The sequence below is a fragment of the Apostichopus japonicus genome, chromosome 17 (genome assembly GCF_037975245.1).
Source record: "Apostichopus japonicus isolate 1M-3 chromosome 17, ASM3797524v1, whole genome shotgun sequence".
In the NCBI taxonomy this organism is placed as follows: domain Eukaryota; kingdom Metazoa; phylum Echinodermata; class Holothuroidea; order Aspidochirotida; family Stichopodidae; genus Apostichopus; species Apostichopus japonicus.
This window is the reverse complement of record NC_092577.1, coordinates 880,279-897,030: the sequence shown is the minus strand read 5'-3', so window position 1 is coordinate 897,030 and position 16,752 is coordinate 880,279. Positions and strand designations below refer to the sequence as shown.

The 16,752-nt window shown below is 42.3% G+C and overlaps 2 protein-coding genes across 3 annotated transcripts in view; both read right to left on the bottom strand.

The window, feature by feature from the left end:
* Positions 1-7,077, bottom strand: part of LOC139954933 (uncharacterized) — a 119,831-nt gene extending 112,754 nt beyond the window's left edge. For both annotated transcript variants that reach the window (XM_071954945.1, XM_071954946.1), the window contains exons 1-5: positions 6,373-7,077; positions 2,403-6,143; positions 1,733-1,906; positions 852-1,004; positions 176-385 (exon numbers count right to left, since the gene is read on the bottom strand). In XM_071954945.1, coding sequence (XP_071811046.1) covers positions 176-385; positions 852-1,004; positions 1,733-1,906; positions 2,403-6,143; positions 6,373-6,976 — 4,882 coding nt within the window. In that variant the 5' untranslated portion in view covers positions 6,977-7,077. The remainder of the gene's footprint in view (positions 1-175; positions 386-851; positions 1,005-1,732; positions 1,907-2,402; positions 6,144-6,372) is intronic.
* A 495-nt stretch (positions 7,078-7,572) lies between these two features.
* Positions 7,573-16,752, bottom strand: part of LOC139984504 (uncharacterized) — a 54,625-nt gene continuing 45,445 nt past the window's right edge. The window contains exons 24-28 of the mRNA XM_071998418.1: positions 16,452-16,631; positions 10,357-10,748; positions 9,310-9,575; positions 8,367-8,568; positions 7,573-7,748 (exon numbers count right to left, since the gene is read on the bottom strand). Of these exons, the coding sequence (XP_071854519.1) occupies positions 7,582-7,748; positions 8,367-8,568; positions 9,310-9,575; positions 10,357-10,748; positions 16,452-16,631 (1,207 nt within the window). The 3' untranslated portion in view covers positions 7,573-7,581. The remainder of the gene's footprint in view (positions 7,749-8,366; positions 8,569-9,309; positions 9,576-10,356; positions 10,749-16,451; positions 16,632-16,752) is intronic.

Below are 16,752 nucleotides of genomic sequence, written 5' to 3'. Positions count from 1 at the left end.
CACAAACACAAATAACTTGTCAGGATATTAAGTAAATCATGGCGTGGATTATAAGACAACTAGATAAATAGTTACTCACTATTATTATGTACGACGGATTCATGTGCAAGAGATATTATTCCAAACAGGAATATGAAATTAGCTTACATGAATATTCAAAGTGATGAATAATTACCTGTTTCAGTATGAATGGTATAAGCTGTTCCAGCAGCCCCTGCTTCTGCCCCACTTGTACCTACAGGACCACCCTGCAGGAAATATGAACCAAGGTATTGACCATGAGTCATTTTATTGGCAGAGTATATTGCAACACGTCCTCCTGAACCGCTGCCACCAGTGTTATCACCGCTGCCACCACGTGCTTCAATGCTACCAGTGTGACCACCTGATTGGACAGAGATTATTCATGAAGGTATTAACAGGAATGGTTAAGCCTGTAAAGAATGCTAAAATAAAATAAAAAAATAGTGAACAGGAATGGTATTGGCTGTAAAGAATGCTAAAATAAAATAAAATAGTTAACAGGAATGGTATTGCCTGTAAAGAATGCTAAAACGCTTCAAAATAGTTGACTAGGATTAAAGAGTTATCACACTTTTACAGACATTCTCAGACTTAATTTTATGGTTTGTTAGTTCTGTGGTTTGTTCAGCCTAAATATATGCAAATATATGCATATATGATAAGAAAGGTCAGAGCATGAAAATGAACACAGAATATCAGATTAAACTGATTCTTCTTGCTACTCTTCAGAAGCAAATTTTTAAGTTTAAGTCATTACAGTTCTATGCTAATATTGGTCATTAAGTTATAAGATAAAGATCCCATTGGTAGTATACAAAGATATTTACCGACATAAGCACCAGCTCGTATTAAAATACTGCCACCACTTCCTCCTGAGGCACCGCTCATCGAGACCCCTGTATCTTTATCCAAGCTATTTGCTTTAATCGCACCATCCACACGTAGAATGTCATGGACTTCAATCTCCAAGATACCTCCACCTGCAAGAAAGTGTCATGATTGTGAATATTCATAACAGTATAGTTTATGAATATTCATGTCAGTATAATTTATGAATATTCATCACAGTATAGCTATGAATACTATTTGATAGCATAGTTACTGATACTCAATAACATGCATCAGGGAATGAATTAACCAACATCATCTCTGCTGCTGAACCTACCAGATGCAGTAAAAACCCTTAAAAATAATCTGTTACCAACGGCAACAACTGCTTTGTTCCTTTAATCAAATGCTAGTATGAGCCCTGATAATAATCTGAATCAAAGCTCCAAATTGTCTGAAACTACAGCAATATTTATGCCTGAAAATGCCAAGATCAGATGTATGGTCATATGTATTGGCCAATCTCACAAACCATTCCTATTTGGTGTCATTTCTGTATGTAGCTTTTCCCCATTTGGAAAAAAAAAACCTTCAGTTGATGAAATGATTTTATATATTTTTATAATTTGCCTTGGCGCCCTGCCACTTCAATAAAATCAAAGACAATTACTAACTCACCTTAAAAAATGCCTTGCATCTCTTGATTATTAATTCGAGCCCTAATATGCATACTTATTAACATTCATGAAAGCATAACTTTGAATACTCATGAGAGTAACATTAACATTACGATCATAGTGGATGGGAATACCCATATGAACTGATATCTTCAGAATTTTTCGACATAAAACATCAATGTCGCAGGACCAATCCAACATACCAATTCCACCTTGGTTACCATGGCCACCACTTCCAAAGTTTCTTGGATGATACATGCTGCCGTAGGGTAAGTTCTTGAATGTCCGACAAGTTTTAGATCCACTGCAGGCCCCTCTTCCACCAAGACCAGCGTGAGCTGCGCCACTAGATCCCAAGTGATGACTTATGCCTGGAGCTGGATAAAGAGGTGTGGTGTGATGAAAATACAATAGTGACAGAAAACAGTTCTACTCCATCAGTTTTAAATTGTTATGTACGGAGGAAAGCTCTGACCATACTTTTCTTCTATCTGATAGCTTTTAATGAAGCCTTCAGACAAAAAAGATACATTTACAAAGTCTAAATAAAAATTAGAAACTACACTTTGACATTTCACAGAAGATGCGGCCTCGGCCAATGTTTTCATTGTCAAAATGTGTTTTAATTATTTCTGTTCTTGTTAGGTCTCGTTTCTAATCTTCCTTTTCTGTGATGCAAGCATTCCAACTTTTTCAGCTACAAGGCGTGTTAGAACAGGTCTGCCTTTTACAATGATGTGCATACTCTTTTACATCAATATTTGAGATGTGTATCTTGAACCTAAAACATATTAAATGAAACAAATATGAAATGAATTGTGTAACCCCCTAACTGGTCCCTGATTGGTCATAAAAAATGTGATATCCCCTTACCTGGTCCCTGATTGGTCAGAAAGCCTCCGTCACTGACATCTACTGAGCCTCCATCATCTACCGTCATATTTCCACTGCTGTGGATGAAGACGTTCTTTCCATAAATTAATCCGCCTCCTTCTACGTACAGATCAGAACTGACCGAGAGTCTATATTGATCTGGATGAGCGAAGGGCATCGAGAAATTAAATCTCGAATCTGCTTTGATCCTGATGGATTCGAATGAATAATGTCGTTCTTTGGTGGAACTGGCGGAACCTGTCAGGAAAGCCCGTATCTCGCCCCCATTGTACAAAATCAAATCATTAACATGATCCATTTCACCCTCTATGTGAACAAAGACTTCACTGAGAACCGTCAAATATCCTAAACCGGTGTAACCGCGCTGGTAAATGTAAATGTTGAACGGAACGTTGATGAAATGCCTCTCGAGGTCCATGACTTGATTGGGTCCCACGTGAACGTTTCCAGTCCAGTCGCCGATCATGTGCTTGAAGAAGAAAGAGGCTCCCATATCGTACGGTTCGGTCCTGTAACCGAGATGTGCATTGCCGAGGATCTGGAGTTCCTCAAAGTGGTAGTTATGATTCCCGCCAGCAAAGTGGTGCTCACCAGATTGGGGAAGAATCCAGGCTTTGAAGCTGTCCCGACTGAGGTCCGAGTAAGTGGCTATGGGGCCAACATAGGAAGATGTCAAGTGGGCATTGTCCACCAGTAACGTCCTGTGCTCATGAATTAGGTGGTAAAGAAACACGGTACCCGGACCGCCAGATTCCCCTTGGTTGAAGGCCTCCCCTCCGTGGCAGTGAAACTCACCTCGATACGTTTCGTTGACCTCAAAGTAAACGGCAATCCGGCCTCCGGATCCGGCACCTCCTTGATAATCTTGGGACTGGTCACCACCATTTGAAGCAATGACACCCTGTCCTCTTAACACATTGGTGGTCATAAGTATGGTACCCCCACTACCACTACCACTGATTGTGTCTCCGCCCATCACCCCATTGGCACTCACGACACCATCAATTATGGCAAATCCTGTGACATTTAGCAGCAGTATTCCACCGCCAGCACCTCCCATGGTTCCACCGCCCGAGCTACCAAAGTCAAATGGTTCATACAAGTTACCGTATGGTTGCCCGGTCAGAGGAGTACCTTTTCCCCTTCCTGAGGTCCCTCCAAACCCTCCACCAGATGACCCCGTTGTGCTTGCCACGCCCTGTCCAATGTTGACTCCAACGGCATCGTCCCTGATGTCAGTTCGGTTATACCCTCGGCCGTTAACATTCAGACTACCGCCATCGTCGATGGTGATGTTCTCTGTCTGTATGAACAATCGAGTCCCATGGACGGTTCCTCCTCCTTCGATGGTGAGAGTGTCAACATAGAGGGAAATACCTGGATCTTTGGTGGTCGAAGTAACTCCTAAAACAGTCCCGTCATCCTGGACCAGAATGTTATCAAAGTGATAACTGCTTTCTTCATCACCTAGGGAACGGCCACCATGTTCCATGGTAAACATGCCATAATGGTGAAGCGTCATATTCTTCACATGAGCGATGGTACCATGCAGCCAGATACTAACCCCATGGACATAGGTGTCTGGAGCTAAACCCAGGTAACCATCGGCGTAGACCCTGGCGCTGAACGGAAGGTCTATTTCAGGTCTGTGGAGATCCAACGACTGGTTTTCTGAGATGTGGACCGTCCCCGTCCTGTCCCCGATCATGTACAAGAAAAACAGAGTGGCATTTCTACCGAACGGTTCGGTCAGCACAGCCAGATGAGCAGAGCCGTAAATCTGGAGCTCTTCGAAATGGAAGTCGTGATTGCCACCAGCGAAGTAGTGATGTCCAGACAGTGAGAGTATCCAGGTCCTGCATCCGTCATCTGCCCAATCAGAGTAATCGTATAGCGTGTGGTGATCCGTCCAGGCCTCCAGACCACCATTGTCGATTAGCAGAGTACGATGATCATATTCCATGTGATAAAGGAACACCGTCCCTGCTCCACCATTTTCCGCAAGCGGACCTCCTGCTCTGCCGCCCCGAGAATGGTAGTTGAAGCCATTTGCCGTCTCATTTTTGTAGAAGTACATCGCCAAGCGTCCACCTGCTCCTCCGGCCCCTGGGGATTGGTTGTCTTCGTACCCATCCCCACCATTCACTGCTATCCTTCCGTAACCTTTGATGGTATCACAATGTAACCATACACTCCCTGCACTGCCTCCTCCACTACCAACAGCATCTGCATAGCCACCATTGGCTGTCAGTTCACCGTCGATGTGAATGGTATCAGAAATGTTCAACCATATGTAGCCACCACCTGTACCACCATGCTGATTATTCAAGCCGTGACCACCAGCACTTCCAAAGAGGAAAGGTTCATACAGGTCCCCATAGGCAAACCCAGCCTTACCATTGGGCCCTCTACCTCCACTGCCTCCATGACCACCTCCACCACCTAAACCATAGACTGGATGCGGTTTACCAAGGTTGACATCACCATGAAGGGAATCTTCACCATGGGTATCGTTGCTGTGGTGACCCGTGTAGCCAAGTCCTTCTGCCGTGAGGCTACCTCCAGCATCAATGGTAATGTTTTCTGAGATCATTGTGAGTTTGGTGCCATGTAAGATACCTCCGCCTTCAATATAGATGGATTCCGTAATGAAGGTTATACCCGGTTCGTCGATGGGATCGGTGGTTGAATTAATCGTAGAGCCATCTTGAATTCTCACGGTTTGGAATGCATAATGGTGGGGTGGTTGGCCTGCCGTCCTCCCACCATACTGTGTCCACAGAAATCCCCCGTGGTGAAGTGTAAGGTTGACGATATGGGAGAGCAGCCCAGCATTGAATATCTCCACACCATGAACCACTGTCTTGGGTGCCAGTCCGAGGTGGCCGTCGTGGTAGACGTAAGTGCTGAAAGGCAAATCAATTTCTGGTCTCTCCAGATCCATCTCTTGCTTATCTGCGATATGAATGGCTCCGGTCCGATCTCCGATCATGTGCTTGAAGAAAATGGTGGCTTCCATCTCTGTTGAGTTCGACCATAGGAATGTGAAATCCATGTTATCGTTTAAGCCGAGTGACTCAACCACCACCAGTGCTTCCCCAGGTGGCATCACAGCTACATGGGCACCGTCGTATATCTGGATTTCTTCAAAATGAAATTCGTTGTTACTGGCAGCATGTCGGTGAGTCCCAGAGACTGGCAGAATCCAAGCCCTGCAGCCATCTTCCTCTACATTGTTCCAGTCGATAGTTTTCTGCTTCGGGTAAATGTAAGCATTTTCTACGTACAGAGTGCGATGTTCATGTTCGTGATGGTACATGAACACTGTCCCTGGACCTCCGCCCTCCCAGTCGCCATCGGGCAACCCCCCGTGGGACTCAAACTTAAACCCGTTGGAAGTCTCATTTTTCCAGAAGTTGAGTGCTATCCTACCTCCAGCACCACCACCAGAGTTGGACCCCGCCTCTCCACCGTTGGTGCTGATGGTACCGTACCCTTTGATCAAGTTACAGTGCATCCAAATACTGCCACCACTTCCACCTCCACTGCCCACTCCCCCAGGGTTACCATCTGATGATACCACTCCGTCGATGTGGATGGTATCCGTCACATTGAACCATATCCTACCACCGCCAGAACCTCCAATGGGACCTCCTCCTGCGCTTCCAAACTCCTCTGGTTCGTAGAGGTCACTGTATGGTAGACCTGTCTTGGCAGCTCCTATGGACAAATATGAAACCTTCAGTATATGAGTACATCAGTGAATGTTAACCTTATAATAACTGTTATAATAACTACTAATATTTTACTTCACTACCATGGAACTTATCAATTCATTATCATACATTAACATATATACCATGCTTTAAAGTACCTATAACTCTTAAAACCTATCCATTCATTATCATACAGTAACATACAGTACCATATATACATGCTTAGTACCTACCCTGACCGTGTCCTCCACTTCCCCCATGTCCGGCACCAGATGATCCTCCTGATCCTGTGAATCCGAGACCAAAGTTGATGACCCCATGACGACCCCATCTGAAAGTACCATTAGGATAGGTAGACACCCCATCAGTGACACTGTACCCTAATCCATCCCCTCTGAAAACCCCTCCTGCATCAACAGTTATATTCTCTGCATGAATGTAGACATAGCTACCCTCCACCAGACCGCCACCATCGACATGAAGGGTGATGACGTTAAAGTTGATACTAGTGTCCTCTACAGGATCAGAGACCATGTGGATATATCCGTCATCCTGTACATGAACGTGATCAAACTCATAGAAGCCCACTTCCGATTGGCTGGTATGACCGTGGTGATTCAACCAAAATCTACCCCCATGGTGAAGGGTGAGGTTGTCCACGTAGCTGAGGGCACCGTCCATATAGATGGTGACATCGTGGACGACGGTCCTGTTAGCTAACCCAAGATGGCCGTCTTGGTAAACCCTGACACTGAAAGGTAAATCCACCTCCTCTCTATATAAATCCATCTCCTGGTTTGGTCCAATGTGCAACGTCCCTGTCCTGTCTCCAATCATGTTCTCAAAGTAGATGCTTGCAGAGGCATCTAAGGGTTCCTGGAGGGCAGCTAGATGGGCGTTGCCGTATATTTGGAGCTCCTCAAAGTAGTAGTTATGATTTCCTGTCAAGAAAATTATACCATAAACAAGATATTTACATAATCAAGATATTCATTGGTTATGTCAGATATTTTTACATCAAAAGTTGTTCAATCACATGATCATGTTTTCTTCTTAATTGTTGAATAACTAGCAAAGAGGAAAGTTCACACAACTAGAAGAGTAAATATTAATTCGTGTAATTAGAAATCATTTCAAAAATTTCTAACTACTGTATTGCCATAATGGCAGTAGTCAATGTATTTTCTTATTCTTGCCTCCAGAATCCTAAGTCACTTACTCACCGTTTTTTGTAAGTTAGAAATTTGAAAAACCTCTGCATATTTTTACTTTTCATATTCCCATCTTTCTGAATAGAGTAAAAGATTCCACTTTACCAAACAGTTTTCCTGCATTGTAAAGCCCATTGACAATAAATTCCCACTAACACCCTGTTGGATATATAAGTTTATATTTAAACTAACTAAACATTTCGGTATCACATTTAAATGTTGTTAAAGTAGTTATAATGTGCTTCGTCCTGTACCTGCAAATTCATGTTCTCCTGATATCGGGAGAAGCCACGCTCTGCTCTCATCTTCACTGAGATCCTGGTAGCTTTCAATAGCATTCTCCATCTCGCCAGGCCCTCGGCCAATATTATTGACAACAAGAGTGCGATGATTAAACCCTGAAAGATGTCAGCAAATGTTGGAGAAATTTACGGTAGGAATATGGCTGCAGCTAAGTAGCTGCAAGCATCTCTGTATTGTCTGAATATGTGTGACTGTGAGACACTTTGGGAGACTATGAGTACACCACTGTAAGAGTGAAGTTGACACTATGTAGCTATAAGGCCTTATGCTTGTGGCTGTCAGTAACTCTCAGAGACTAAGAGTATATTACTGTAGGAATTATTTGAATTGCAGCTATAAGTTGCTATAAGTATGACTGTATTGTTTTACATATGTTGCTGTCAGTTACTCTGAAAGACTATGAATAACTAATTACCATATGAATAAAGTTATTGCTGTAAGTACGTGTAAGTATGCCTATATTGCTTTAAGTATGTAGTAATCAGTTACTCTGTAACACTATCAGTAAGTCTAAATCGCTACACGATCACCAATCTAATTTTAGTTTATTAATTGTGTTTAAGAGTAAAGAATTTCTATGTTTCTTCATTTAAGACAAAAACCAACCCTATTTTATGCTAGCTATAGCTTTTTCTCATCTAACCAGATTTGATATATTCCCCAGGTGTGGGTTAGAATCAGGAGGTATTAGCCTATTAAGATCGGTTTCTTACTTGTGTGATAAAAGAATGCAGTGCCCGGCCCGCCATCTCCAGCATTTGGTCCGCCCCTTAGACCTCCAAAAGCTTGAAATTCACCGGAGAATGTTCTGTTAAGTGAGAAGTATACCGCAATGCGTCCAGCAGAGCCCCCACCCCCCTGGTGGGTGCTGTAGATGCTCCCATCACCTCCGTTGACCTGAACAGCTCCGTACCCCTGGGGAAGGAAAGGAGAGTACATCCACTTAGCTGGCAATCTAACATCTCAAACAACCCAATTTCTTAGCTGCACTTATACCACAATAGTTTCAGAAAGTGTACTTATTTTTAAGATTCTTAGCCCAGGTGTTCAGCACTTCCAAGGCAAATATTTCTAATTGGCTGAAGTTAATCTGGATATAAAACTCTGGGTTATAGTCATTTATTCCTCGAGTGTTTAGGTTTTATTTATATAATAGATGATTCCACCAAACTGGACAAGATAATACCTTCTGGCTTTTACTGGAAAGAAAAAGTAAACAGATACGGCCAGTTGGAAGTAGCCTAGTAATCATTTTGTAACATTAGTCAGGGTTACTCATAACAGATTTGTCAAAGGTTGTATAGAATGGAGGAGAACACATCTTTGCTGTAACTCGCCACTAAATCTCACCAGGTCTAGTTTTATTATAGTTTCATTAATTTTCAAAATGAACACTTCATTCACACAATACTTGTCATAAAGTTCATTCCTCATGCACGTCACACTTCACAGTCAATACTAAAAATTCTTAGCAATCTCCTTACTTCTTGTATTTCAAATTTCCCACATTTGTTTTATTCACAACCGTCTCCTATCGATTCTGATATGTCACTTATGCAGCAAGACAGTGTAGAATAGATGACAAACTTTAAAACATTCAAATTTGTTGATAGAGTTATCACAATTTTGATCAGCAGGTTGTTAAGTCCTTCTTACCTGCATATGTTCAGCATGAATCATGATGGATCCTCCACTGCCTCCACCACTTGCTTTATTGAGGTCACCATCTGCACCATTGGCGCTGACTTCACCATCAATCTGCATGGTACCGGTCACATAGAGCTTAATCCTACCTCCTCCACCACCCCCATTGCCACCTCCACCAAGGCATCCAAATTCAACGGGTTCAAAGACACTCCCAAAGGCAGCTCCCGTAGACTTGGTTAGGCTCCCTCTGCCCCCACGACCCCCGTGACCGGCACCTAGAAATTAAAAATAAGGAAAGATTTGGAAAATAAGACTGAATGAATTGAAGTAATATGAGAGTGTTATGAACTGAAGGTTGCTTGGTCATCAACAATATTCCCCCCCCCCCATTCGCCCCATCCCCCTTTCTCAAGAAAACGACAAAGCAAACTCTTGAAAAGGAAAGGCTAAGGTAACAACTAGACTGAAACTTATAAAGTATTAAGGGACTAGTTACACTAAGAATAAAAAGTAGTCTCCTAAACCTGCAGTATAATGTGATGTAACTTCTGTTACCTTTGTCAAACCAGAACCATAGCTCACCAATCTTCAAACATACCTACCTACCGCCAGCAAATGAACCCCCTCCCTCCCATCCTCAGTCCCCCCACACACACATAGACATACCTGAAGCCCCTTCCTCCCCATTCTCATCCCCCCACACACCCAGACATACCTAAAGCCCCTCCCTCCTCCCATTCTCATCCCCCCTCCTCACACATAGACATACCTGAAACCACCCTTCTCCGATCCTCAGTCCCCTCCTCTGATCCTCAGCCCCCCTCCCACATATGGACATACCTGACACCCCTCCCTCCTCCCAGCTTCAGTCCCCCCTTTACACACATAGACATACCTGAAGACCCTCCCTCCTCTCATCCTCAACCCCCCACCCATACACATAGACATACCTGAAGCCCCTCCCAGCTTCAGTGACCCCCTATCACACAAATAGACCTACCTGACACCCCTCCCTCCTCCCATACTCAGCCCCACCCCACTAACATATAGACATACCTGAAGCCCCATACGTCACAGTCTTCCCTGTTCCATCAGGATTGACACAAGGCAATGCGTGAGAGTCAGCTACCAGACGGCCTAAGTCATTAACGACCAGATCTGTGGCCTTTACTGTAAGGTCCACATTATGAAGGAAGCCTCCTCCTTCCACATAGATCCCGGCAGCATAAAGTGTGAAATATTTCAACTCATCTGCAGACTCTGTTGACGTTACCTCTCCCCCGTCACTAACAGTGAGAGTGGTGAACTGATAGTGTCCAGGCAGTCCATGGTCAGTGGCATTCCATGACGTATCGATGCTGTTATTACGGACAGAGGTGGTACCGGCAGGAGAGAGCAGGAGGCGGCAGCCTTGACCGATTGTGACATCATGAACAACGATGACACCTCTGTAGGAGACAGATGAACACATCAACATCATGAAAACAAAGAGTCTGCTACACATCACAGAGTTTAACATGTGTGTGGACATCATAAACAACGATGACACCTCTGTAGGAGACAGATGAATAAATCAACATCATGAAAACAAAGAGTCTGCTACATATCACAGAGTGTAACATGTGTGTGGACATCATGAACAACGATGTCACCTCTGTAGGAGACAGATGAATAAATCAACATCATGAAAACAAAGAGTCTGCTACATATCACAGAGTGTAACATGTGTGTGGACATCATGAACAACGATGACACCTCTGTAGGAGACAGATGAACACATCAACATCAATGAAAACAAAGAGTCTGCTACATATCACAGAGTGTAACATGTGTGTGGACATCATGAACAACGATGTCACCTCTGTAGGAGACAGATGAACACATCAACATGAATGAAAACAAAGAGTCTGCTACATATCACAGAGTGTAACATGTGACATCATGAACAACGATGACACCTCTGTAGGAGACAGATGAACAAATCAACATGAATGAAAACAAAGAGTCTGCTACATATCACAGAGTGTAACATGTGACATCATGAACAACGATGACACCTCTGTAGGAGACAGATGAACAAATCAACGTCGATGAAAACAAAGAGTCTGCTACATATCACAGAGTGTAACATGTGACATCATGAACAACGATGACACCTCTGTAGGAGACAGATGAACAAATCAACGTCAATGAAAACAAAGAGTCTGCTACATATCACAGAGTGTAACATGTGTGTGGACATCATGAACAAAGATGACACCTCTGTAGGAGACAGATGAACACATCAACATGAATGAAAACAAAGAGTCTGCTACATATCACAGAGTGTAACATGTGTGTGGACATCATGAACAACGATGACACCTCTGTAGGAGACAGATGAACACATCAACATCAATGAAAACAAAGAGTCTGCTACATATCACAGAGTGTAACATGTGTGTGGACATCATGAACAACGATGACACCTCTGTAGGAGACAGATGAACACATCAACATCAATGAAAACAAAGAGTCTGCTACATATCACAGAGTGTAACATGTGTGTGGACATCATGAACAACGATGACACCTCTGTAGGAGACAGATGAACACATCAACATCATGAAAACAAAGAGTCTGCTACACATCACAGAGTGTAACATGTGTGTGGACATCATGAACAACGATGACACCTCTGTAGGAGACAGATGAACACATCAACATCAATGAAAACAAAGAGTCTGCTACATATCACAGAGTGTAACATGTGTGTGGACATCATGAACAACGATGTCACCTCTGTAGGAGACAGATGAACACATCAACATCAATGAAAACAAAGAGTCTGCTACATATCACAGAGTGTAACATGTGTGTGGACATCATGAACAACGATGACACCTCTGTAGGAGACAGATGAACACATCAACATCAATGAAAACAAAGAGTCTGCTACATATCACAGAGTGTAACATGTGTGTGGACATCATGAACAACGATGACACCTCTGTAGGAGACAGATGAACACATCAACATCAATGAAAACAAAGAGTCTGCTACATATCACAGAGTGTAACATGTGTGTGGACATCATGAACAACGATGACACCTCTGTAGGAGACAGATGAACAAATCAACATCATGAAAACAAAGAGTCTGCTACATATCACAGAGTGTAACATGCGTGTGGACATCATGAACAACGATGACACCTCTGTAGGAGACAGATGAACAAATCAACATCATGAAAACAAAGAGTCTGCTACACATCACAGAGTGTAACATGTGTGTGGACATAATGAACAACAAAGACACCTCTGTAGGAGACAGACGAACAAATCAACATCAATGAAAACAAAGAGTCTGCTACACATCACAAGTGTAACATGTGTGTGGACATCATGAACAACGATGACACCTCTGTAGGAGACAGACGAACAAATCAACATCAATGAAAACAAAGAGTCTGCTACACATCACAGAGTGTAACATGTGTGTGGACATCATGAACAACGATGACACCTCTGTAGGAGACAGACGAACACATCAACATCAATGAAAACAAAGAGTCTGCTACACATCACAGAGTGTAACATGTGTGTGGACATAATGAACAACAAAGACACCTCTGTAGGAGACAGACGAACACATCAACATCAATGAAAACAAAGAGTCTGCTACACATCACAGAGTGTAACATGTGTGTGGACATAATGAACAACAAAGACACCTCTGTAGGAGACAGACGAACAAATCAACATCAATGAAAACAAAGAGTCTGCTACACATCACAAGTGTAACATGTGTGTGGACATCATGAACAACGATGACACCTCTGTAGGAGACAGACGAACAAATCAACATCAATGAAAACAAAGAGTCTGCTACACATCACAGAGTGTAACATGTGTGTGGACATCATGAACAACGATGACACCTCTGTAGGAGACAGACGAACAAATCAACATCAATGAAAACAAAGAGTCTGCTACACATCACAGAGTGTAACATGTGTGTGGACATCATGAACAACGATGACACCTCTGTAGGAGACAGATGAACAAATCAACATCATGAAAACAAAGAGTCTGCTACATATCACAGAGTGTAACATGCGTGTGGACATCATGAACAACGATGACACCTCTGTAGGAGACAGATGAACAAATCAACATCAATGAAAACAAAGAGTCTGCTACACATCACAGAGTGTTACATGCGTGTGGACATAATGAACAACAAAGACACCTCTGTAGGAGACAGATGAACAAATCAACATCAATGAAAACAAAGAGTCTGCTACATATCACAGAGTGTAACATGTGTGTGGACATAATGAACAACGATGACACCTCTGTAGGAGACAGATGAACACATCAACATGAATGAAAACAAAGAGTCTGCTACATATCACAGAGTGTAACATGTGTGTGGACATCATGAACAACGATGACACCTCTGTAGGAGACAGATGAACACATCAACATCAATGAAAACAAAGAGTCTGCTACATATCACAGAGTGTAACATGTGTGTGGACATCATGAACAACGATGACACCTCTGTAGGAGACAGATGAACACATCAACATCAATGAAAACAAAGAGTCTGCTACATATCACAGAGTGTAACATGTGTGTGGACATCATGAACAACGATGACACCTCTGTAGGAGACAGATGAACACATCAACATCATGAAAACAAAGAGTCTGCTACACATCACAGAGTGTAACATGTGTGTGGACATCATGAACAACGATGACACCTCTGTAGGAGACAGATGAACACATCAACATCAATGAAAACAAAGAGTCTGCTACATATCACAGAGTGTAACATGTGTGTGGACATCATGAACAACGATGTCACCTCTGTAGGAGACAGATGAACACATCAACATCAATGAAAACAAAGAGTCTGCTACATATCACAGAGTGTAACATGTGTGTGGACATCATGAACAACGATGACACCTCTGTAGGAGACAGATGAACACATCAACATCAATGAAAACAAAGAGTCTGCTACATATCACAGAGTGTAACATGTGTGTGGACATCATGAACAACGATGACACCTCTGTAGGAGACAGATGAACACATCAACATCAATGAAAACAAAGAGTCTGCTACATATCACAGAGTGTAACATGCGTGTGGACATCATGAACAACGATGACACCTCTGTAGGAGACAGATGAACAAATCAACATCATGAAAACAAAGAGTCTGCTACACATCACAGAGTGTAACATGTGTGTGGACATAATGAACAACAAAGACATCTCTGTAGGAGACAGACGAACAAATCAACATCAATGAAAACAAAGAGTCTGCTACACATCACAAGTGTAACATGTGTGTGGACATCATGAACAACGATGACACCTCTGTAGGAGACAGACGAACAAATCAACATCAATGAAAACAAAGAGTCTGCTACACATCACAGAGTGTAACATGTGTGTGGACATCATGAACAACGATGACACCTCTGTAGGAGACAGACGAACACATCAACATCAATGAAAACAAAGAGTCTGCTACACATCACAGAGTGTAACATGTGTGTGGACATAATGAACAACAAAGACACCTCTGTAGGAGACAGACAAACACATCAACATCAATGAAAACAAAGAGTCTGCTACACATCACAGAGTGTAACATGTGTGTGGACATAATGAACAACAAAGACACCTCTGTAGGAGACAGACGAACAAATCAACATCAATGAAAACAAAGAGTCTGCTACACATCACAAGTGTAACATGTGTGTGGACATCATGAACAACGATGACACCTCTGTAGGAGACAGACGAACAAATCAACATCAATGAAAACAAAGAGTCTGCTACACATCACAGAGTGTAACATGTGTGTGGACATCATGAACAACGATGACACCTCTGTAGGAGACAGACGAACAAATCAACATCAATGAAAACAAAGAGTCTGCTACACATCACAGAGTGTAACATGTGTGTGGACATCATGAACAACGATGACACCTCTGTAGGAGACAGATGAACAAATCAACATCATGAAAACAAAGAGTCTGCTACATATCACAGAGTGTAACATGCGTGTGGACATCATGAACAACGATGACACCTCTGTAGGAGACAGATGAACAAATCAACATCAATGAAAACAAAGAGTCTGCTACACATCACAGAGTGTTACATGCGTGTGGACATAATGAACAACAAAGACACCTCTGTAGGAGACAGATGAACAAATCAACATCAATGAAAACAAAGAGTCTGCTACATATCACAGAGTGTAACATGTGTGTGGACATAATGAACAACGATGACACCTCTGTAGGAGACAGATGAACACATCAACATGAATGAAAACAAAGAGTCTGCTACATATCACAGAGTGTAACATGTGTGTGGACATCATGAACAACGATGTCACCTCTGTAGGAGACAGATGAACACATCAACATCAATGAAAACAAAGAGTCTGCTACATATCACAGAGTGTAACATGTGTGTGGACATCATGAACAACGATGACACCTCTGTAGGAGACAGATGAACAAATCAACATCAATGAAAACAAAGAGTCTGCTACATATCACAGAGTGTAACATGTGTGTGGACATCATGAACAACGATGTCACCTCTGTAGGAGACAGATGAATACATCAACATCAATGAAAACAAAGAGTCTGCTACATATCACAGAGTGTAACATGTGTGTGGACATCATGAACAACAATGACACATCTGTAGGAGACAGATGAACACATCAACATCAATGAAAACAAAGAGTCTGCTACATATCACAGAGTGTAACATGTGTGTGGACATCATGAACAACGATGACACCTCTGTAGGAGACAGATGAACAAATAAACATCAATGAAAACAAAGAGTCTGCTACATATCACAGAGTGTAACATGTGTGTGGACATCATGAACAACGATGACACCTCTGTAGGAGACAGATGAACAAATCAACATCAATGAAAACAAAGAGTCTGCTACATATCACAGTGTAACATGTGTGTGGACATCATGAACAACGATGACCCCTCTGTAGGAGACAGATGAATACATCAACGTCAATGAAAACAAAGAGTCTGCTACATATCAGAGTGTAACATGTGTGTGGAGATAGGTAAGTGAAAACTCTCAATGATGCAAATAATTACCTCACGTGTATGGTGACTCCGTAGCATGCAAAGGACGGAGGTAATATCAGAATACCGCCCTCATATACATAAATATTCGCCTCCATTTCATTGTATTCTGCGACTGTTATAACATGAACCTGGCCCGGCCCCACATGAAGGAAAGAGGTTTGGTCAGCCAGTAGAGAGAATGCATGGAATCTGAAATTATAACAAAATTTAAATTTAAACTGCCAAAAATGAAATGCACGATATCAAAAATGACTAATTATTTAATTTATACATGAAAATTGTACTATGCATTAAAATGATAAAAAAGTTA